The 8,097-nt window shown below is 28.9% G+C and overlaps 1 protein-coding gene across 1 annotated transcript; it reads right to left on the bottom strand.

Annotated features, from left to right (window-relative positions):
• Positions 1-2,144: 2,144 nt before the first annotated feature.
• Positions 2,145-5,184, bottom strand: LOC127083657 (uncharacterized). Its single transcript, XM_051023986.1, has 7 exons — positions 4,757-5,184; positions 4,581-4,667; positions 4,272-4,484; positions 3,700-3,864; positions 3,343-3,396; positions 3,109-3,255; positions 2,145-2,745 (listed from the first exon to the last, which is right to left on the bottom strand). The coding sequence occupies exons 1-7, from the start codon at positions 5,150-5,152 to the stop codon at positions 2,368-2,370; spliced, it is 1,440 nt and encodes a 479-aa protein (XP_050879943.1). The 5' UTR covers positions 5,153-5,184; the 3' UTR covers positions 2,145-2,367.
• Between the last annotated feature and the right edge of the window lie 2,913 nt (positions 5,185-8,097).

Raw genomic sequence — 8,097 nt, 5'->3', positions numbered from 1 at the left:
ATACCACGGGATTGATAACTTCGTCGGGGAAACAGGGAAAACATCATTGGCTTATGTTATGATGCATGTTTGAATTTTTTTTATGGCGTAATGCTCCATGTACAATGGGGATGCTATGTAATTTTTATGGATGTGGTATAATGATGCATGATTTCGTATGAGAATAGATAAAAAAATCACAAAAACAAGTCTGCTGAAGACAAATCTTTGAAATACTGGAACTCTGCGGGGATGGGCTATGAAAAAATAAATTGTGAACTCAGCGGGCCCTTGCTGCAAATGAGGTGGACTTTTGCTGGGAAGAAAATATCCCTTCTATGAGAAGTCTTTATCTATAAGTCTCAATTAATGCAACTCCACTAGGGAAATCGGGAAATTCTCAACCAAATATGAAACATTGCTCTGGGGACTATACAATCTTCAATCATTATAACTGCTGGGGGAAACAAGGCAAAGTTGAGAGTCATTCTTGCTAATTCTCGCTTTTGAACATCCCCAAATCACAGCTAAAATGTCCCAGGTATTGCGTAGCCACTTTGTCTACCAACCCGACCACGCATAAAATCAAAAGCATATTCAAATGTCTTTTTATCATATTATGTAAAGCTCGGGATTTCCAAATGCAATGATTATAAAAAAAATTATTTTTTTTGCAAATAAAACAAGTAAAAGAAAAATAAAGAACACACTTTTGAATGAAAAGAAAACTTTTATTGATCGAGAATTCTCCTGTGAATAGGCCTTTACATTAGGAGGTAATTCCTAGGAAGAGGTAATTGCAAAAACAACAATAAAAGACTTATTACAAGAATGACAATGTGAAAAACGAATTCCCATCAGATTCTGACTCTACTATAATTCCTTATGACCTCAATGCTCTCAACCCTTTGCTTTCTGAAGAAAAAAATTTATTCGAACTGATTCCTGCCCCTTCGGGTTTTCAACTTGTGGTAGTATGAAGAAATCAACTAATCCAAAATCAGACGTAGTCGTTCGCTTTAAATCCCTAACTTTTGTCTGGATCGCCCTTTCAGGTTTTCGATCCACCGGAGTTCCCTTTTTTGCCTAAGCCGCCCTTTCGGGTTTTCAACTTAGTGGGTGTACTCAATATTTTTTGTTTTTATCCCTTATTTTTTCCCGAACCTTCTTATCCATATTTTTCGGTTCGCCAGGATGCCCATTTTTGCCTAAGCCGTCGACTTAGCGGGTCCTTTTTATGCGAAGTGTTTTTTGACTATGTCTGCATTTACAGGGAGTGGAAAATCCTCACCATCTATAGTAGTGAGCATCATGGCTCCTCTAGAGAAAATCTTCCTTATCACATATGGCCCTTCATAATTCGAAGTCCACTTGCCCCTGGGATCAGACTGAGGAAGAATAATTCTTTTCAACATAAGGTCACGAGCTTGGTAATTCTGAGGACGAACTCTTCGATCAACCATTTTCTTCATTCGCTTTTGATATAGCTATCCATGGCATATAGCATATAGCAACCATTATTTTCTCTTCAATGAGGTTCAACTGATCGAATCTGTTTTGCACCCACTCGGCCTCGTCGAGTTTTACATCTGTCATCAACCTTAAGAAAGGGAATTCAACTTCGACGGGTAAAACTGCCTCCATGCCATAAACCAATGAAAACAGAGTTGCCCTAGTTGAGGTACGTACCGAAGTCCGATAACCGTGCAGAGCAAATGGTAACATCTCATATCAGTCCTTATAGGTCACCACCATTTTTTGCACTATCTTCTTTATGTTCTTATTGGCTGCCTCTACTGCCCTATTCATCTTCGGGCGGTAAGGAGAGGAATTGTGATGCTGAATCTTGAAAACCTTGCACAACTCTGTCATCATCTTGTTGTTGAGATTGAAGATCGACATTGCTCGAGTGAAGCACAGTTGGTCGAAATTTTCACCAAAAGACTGAAGATCGACAGATTTCTAACTCTGATAAAAAAATTAGGAATAATTCAGATCGACTATAATTAGTTTGTGTTCGACAACTTGGATTATAAGGGGGCATGTTGTGATACAATCCAAGTTGTAGCTCAAGCTCAAACCCAAGTTAGTTAGAATTAGATTTTGTTAGTTACTTAGTTATCAAGTTAGTCATTAGTTGGTTACTTAGAGTACAAGTAACTTTGTATATAAATACATGCATATTATAATTCAATTTTATAACTTTCAGTAATAATCACATTCAACAATAACAATCTTTATTCTTCACCCTCTCTCTTTCTCACCTCACTAAAAAGTCTCCTCACTCGCTAACATACATCATCCAAAGTAAAATAAAATCTATAGCAAAATTACTTAAAATATGTGACAAAAACAAAAACAAAAACAAAACCCCTAGATGTAGTTTTTTCATGGGCATTTTACATTCCTTCCCGGACCTCCATAATAAAAATAAGTTCCCCAAGCATTGCTATTACCCTGCTTAATATCATAACAACTTGAATGATCAGCTAACTGATGAATATTAGCAAGAGGAAGCAAGTTATTATCCCAATCAATCACTTGTAAGTTCCTAAAATAAGCTGCTTTTCTAAATCCTTCTTCAGCAAAGTGTCCACTCCCCATTTGAGTCCCAGTATGGTAACCCTTAGAATGTGTATTCACAATCTCTCCACCAAACTGTACCATGCTTGCATGATTCCTCAAGTGACTAAACATGGTTGCTGGCCAATATCCAACTAACAGTCCTGAACCGTACTCTAGCCACCAGTGTCCATGCTTTGGATCCTGTTCACAATCATTTTTCAGCATGCTTTGCATTGTGAATTGTAATATAAGCATTTATAGTAGTATTCAACTTGGTCATAAAGAGGACCACTAGTGACACATTGACCATAAGAGATTATTTTGAATATTATGATTATTGAACATCATGGCTATTGGTGAAATTCAGCTTTTGAGCATTTAGAAGCTATTTACAGTAAGACCATAATAAAAGTAAAGCGTGAATTATTGCTTTAATAAAGGTATAGAAAGGAACATAATTAAAGTAGACTCCATTAAGGTCCACTACTGAGAAATTCAATAAAGTCATATAAGAAATAAAGCAATAACATTGATATAACATAAGTGAAAAAAAGTGTTACTCACCTTCCAAATCATTATGCCAATATCAAACTGTTTACTGTTATAAGCTGAAATGGGAGAGATAGCTGCTCCTATTGCTATTTTGTTGTTTGTTTGGATGAAACCTGAACATAGTAAGTTGTAGCATCCGGTTGTTTGATATGCATCTGTCTGTTGTTAAATAGCACATGTCTTTCAAATCAATGCACAGGGAAAAAAAAGGTAAAATAAAGGTTAATTACTATTACTAATACTTACAGTCCAATAAGTGAAGAACCTTGGATATTTGTCTCCATACAGTTCTGGACTTACCTGCAGAGAAAGAAATAACCTATAATGAGAATGAACAAATGCATTCCTATTCCTAGTAACTAGATTATCTAGTATAAGCACCTATATGATAAGTATAAGTATATGCTATAAGCAATTAATTAAGTGTTTCTTTTTTCAAAACTCAATATCTGGTCCACAGACCGAGGAATCAATCTCACCGTCTATTAACAGAATCAATCTGACCCAACACAAAAATTGTTGGCGTATGGGGGATTGGAATCTGAGACTTATTAAATGAACATTAAGAGGGATAGTTAAGAAAAATAATGTGTAAGGACATGCCTGCCAACCAGCTTCTATGGTATTCAGATCATTACCAAAAGAGCCAGCAATAACCCATATTTGTGACAAACTAAATTCATATTCGTTTGTTACTTGTGGTGTCCACACATTTATGTTTGCCTTTGCTCCAAAGTATTGATTTCCATTTACAAAAAGAATTGCATGCTGCAATAAGATAAACAACTTGTCAACAAATAGATATGTTGCAAATTTGCAATAAACATAGGCTTTTTATTTTTTGGAGTTTCTGCTTGAAAAATTATAAATGATTGGCATTTAATAACCAATGTAGGTACAAGAAGAGCTTTCTCATCAAAATCCTGACTTTGAATCTTTGATATTACTTTTTGGTACAAACAAACACAAGTGGTGCTGTCCTTTCACTGTCTCTTAAGCCAGTGCTGTTCTTTTCTTTCTGTCTAGGAAAATGTGGGTGGGGAATAAAAGAAAGACTATTAATGGAAAATGAATAATGGTTAATTACATTTTGTGGATGATTAATGTAGGTGTTGCAAATTATTAATCATCTAAACACAATTTAGAACATCATTAACCATATATTTTAAACTAACCTCATGATCACTACTAGTTGAATCTTTCTTTACAGGTTTTGGTTTTCTTCCAAATCTTTGGATAGAACTTGCTCTAAGAATATCCTCTTCTGTTGTTCTTCTGATCGGAACCGTTCCGTCGGGACATGTTTCGCCAGAATCAGCCCATAGCTGAAACCTCTCACTGACATTTTCTCCATTGTTGTTGTATCCCTTTGGTCTTTGTGGTGGATTCTGTAAACCTTAATCCTCTTAATTACTTCATGTTATCTCAAACTAATGCAAGTTCATTTTGTTTTTTTTGAGTACGTAGTTACTGAAAATTATTACCAATGGTGTGTGCCCTTTAAGCTTAGGATGATCAAAAGCTGGTTGTTGATGAGATAAAACGCAATCTATCAAATCACCATCTGGACTCTGCAACAAAATGATAAGGCAAGTTTATAAAAATAAGCTGAAAGCAACTTAACAGACATATCATAAATAGAGAAAAGAAAAATGCATGCCTGAATTGTCTTGACAGGAGGCTTATTGATTTTCTTGAGATGAGTTCTGATTCGGCTTAACTTGAGAAACTCTTCACCCGCTTTGAAAGTTTGGTTAGTCATTATGCGGTGAGTAGAATGTGATGGTGTAATTGAAGTAAGAAGAAGTAGGAAAGAAACAAAAGCAGATAGCATAGGTGGTGGAATGTTTTGGGAAGTGGACAATATGAGAGAATGGTTTGGTGCAGATGGTTGTTTTGAGACAACATGGTGTTGTCTTTTAGTGTTGTGTTTGCTATGTCTTTTGCAGGAAACTGAGTATTCCTTCATGTCTAGAGAACAATTACCAAGAAAAGAGCGAGTGATTGAGAGAGAAAGAAAGAATAGTGGTTTGAATTTTATGATCCTACTCAACATATATAAAATAGAGTAAAGTGTGGGATTGTACTTTCTTGTTTCTTGCTGTCTTTTAACTTGTGTTTTACTTTTACGTCACTATTATAGATTAAACCTAAATAAAGTTAAATGTTACAACAAGAATTAGAAAATGATTCAAAATGATCAAATAACATGAAACTAGAAGCAACTAATCTGAACAAAATTATTACCACACAACAAAATAGAGTAACATGTATATGTACTTACTGAAACCAACACAACAAAATTTATTATATTCTGTTCTATTTTTACATATGAGAAATATAAAAAAAGGATGTTTAATAGGATTAGGAGTCATCTATTATAATATTATTAAAACGGAGTCTCATACTATATTTTTGACAAATCATTCATTTATTCGTCAAATCATTAAAAAATATGATAGGACACTCTTCAAACACAATATTCTTAAACTTCTTTTATTTATATTAAAAAATATGTAACGTTTGATCTAAAAATACTTTTAATTAAAATATTTCTATTTTTATATTTCATGACTTATTCCCTTCAATTAATCTAACCAAAAAGTAATGTTATATACTTATACAAATTATACGTTCATACAATACATTAAAACTCAAACTATTAAATTTTTATTATATTTTTTATTGCGCATTCTAATTTTTTTAATAAAAATTTAAATTAATTAATTTTCAAATAATTCGATAAATATTATGAAAGTGATTCAATTCTTACAAAAATTAAATTAATTAATTTTCAAATAATTCGACAAAAAATCATGAGAACTAATTTTATTTCTATAAAAATAAAAATATTTGTTTGTCTCTTAATAAAAATAATAACATTGTTACTATCAAATCACTCAAAAAAAAGAAAATCGATTTTTTAATAACATTGTTACCATCGAAACTCATACTATTATATTTTTATTATATTTTCTATTGTGTACTCTAATTTCTTTAATAAAAATTAAATTAATTAATTTTCAAATAATCCGATAAACACTATGAGAGTTGATTCAATTCTTTAAAAAAATTAAATTAATCAATTTTCAAATAATTCGACAAAAAATTATGAAAACTAATTAAATTTCTATAAAAACAAAAATATTTTTTTGTCTCTTAATAAAAATAATAACATTGTTACTATCAAATCACTAATAAAAAAAAACTAGATTTTGTAATAACAAATATAAAGATACATTTTATTTTATTTTTCTTATATTGATCATAATATTTATTTTTTCGTATCTATCTTGTGTCTCTATCAACATTTCTAAAAAAAATATACAATATATAATATTTTATTCCATAAAAAATATGCATAAAATAGTTTTAAAAAAATAATTCGCATGTATCAGTTTTAAAACCATAGGAACAACAGAAAAATTACATTATAATGTTTGTTTAAAATATAGTAGTCAAACAATACTTCTAAATAGGCAAACAAATATTTCAATATTTTTTTTAAAATATAATTCTTATTTATAAATGTAGTTATATGTTATAAAATTTAACTTCAAATATTAAATCTAAAGAATTATCAAATAATTCTTTCAAATTTAACTTATAATTTTCAAATACAAGAATAACTATTTCAAATTACTTCTAATATATTATTTTAAATTATATATATATATATATATATATATATATATTATATATATATATATATATATATATATATATATATATATATATATATATATTACAAATTAAACTATAATTTATAATTTATTATATAATAATATTCTATAATGTATTATTAAATTAAAATAATTAAAATTGAAATGGCAATTCAATTGAATTAAATCAATTGTAAATATTGAAAGTTAGTGTCAAAATAAAGTATAAATTATATAATATTATTTTAAAAAACTCATCTCAACTAAACAACCAAACGTAGTACGCAAGTCTAAATCTAATTATTCATTAAAAGCATGTCAAGAATCCTATTCACTAAAACTAATACTAATTGCAAACTCAGCATTGCAATTGTAACAAAAGAACAAAATATGTGGCATTAGTGTTACTTATGGTCAACAAATAAGGTACTCCCTTCCTTCTTTTTTATAAGTAAATTTTGGTTTTTAGGTTTAGTTTTTATGTTCATAAAATAAATGATGTATTTAGAATATATATATATATATATATATATATATATATATATATATATATATATATATATATATATATATATATATATAAAATGTAAATTAATTATTTAATAAATTTAAGAAATAAAAATTTCTTATAAAAGAGAATAGAGGGAGTATTTGTAGTTAAAACTAAAAAAAAATAACCGAACTTAAATTAGCAGCCGGTAAAGGATTAAAGCTCTTGCAATGAATTTCAGAAAATAAAAATTAAAAAATAGAAAACAAAATTTAGGCATTATAAATATCAGACTATATATTAACAGGACCGGCCCAATTATATCCGAGACTCATTCTAAATACAAAAATATATTTATATATAAATTAAAAATAAATTTAATTATAATTATTTTAAATTTTGATCATTCTTGATTTTTATATATATTGAATTTTTATCATAATATTTCTTTTGATTATTGAGTTTTTTTAATAACATTTTTTTTATTAATATTTATAAATTAAAAATTAAAAATTTCAAAAGTTTGGACCCTCTAATATTTAGGACTCTTTGCTGCCGACATGCTGCACATGCACAGTATATATATATATATATATATATATATATATATATATATATATATATATATATATATATATATATATATATATATATATATATATATATATATATATATATATATATATATATATATATATATATATATATATATATATATATATATATATATATATATATATATATATATATATATATATATATTTACAATTTAGAAAAATCTATAACTTTATTCAAAACACTACACTTCAATATAAAACTAAGATACACAAAAACGACATAATGAAATTT

Source organism: Lathyrus oleraceus, chromosome 5 (genome assembly GCF_024323335.1).
Source record: "Lathyrus oleraceus cultivar Zhongwan6 chromosome 5, CAAS_Psat_ZW6_1.0, whole genome shotgun sequence".
NCBI classification, from domain to species: Eukaryota; Viridiplantae; Streptophyta; class Magnoliopsida; order Fabales; family Fabaceae; genus Lathyrus; species Lathyrus oleraceus.
Note: the sequence above shows the minus strand (reverse complement) of the source record. Positions and strands in the feature narration are given on the sequence as shown.

Excerpts from the sequence above, each read along its gene's own strand:
- LOC127083657 (XM_051023986.1), bottom strand. The coding sequence starts at position 5,152 with ATGTTGAGTAGGATCATAAAATTCAAACCACTATTCTTTCTTTCTCTC. Across the intron at positions 4,668-4,756 it reads CTCCTGTCAAGACAATTCAG|AGTCCAGATGGTGATTTGAT; the intron begins GCATGCATTTTT and ends ATTTTGTTGCAG. Across the intron at positions 2,746-3,108 it reads TTGGCATAATGATTTGGAAG|GATCCAAAGCATGGACACTG; the intron begins GTGAGTAACACT and ends GATTGTGAACAG.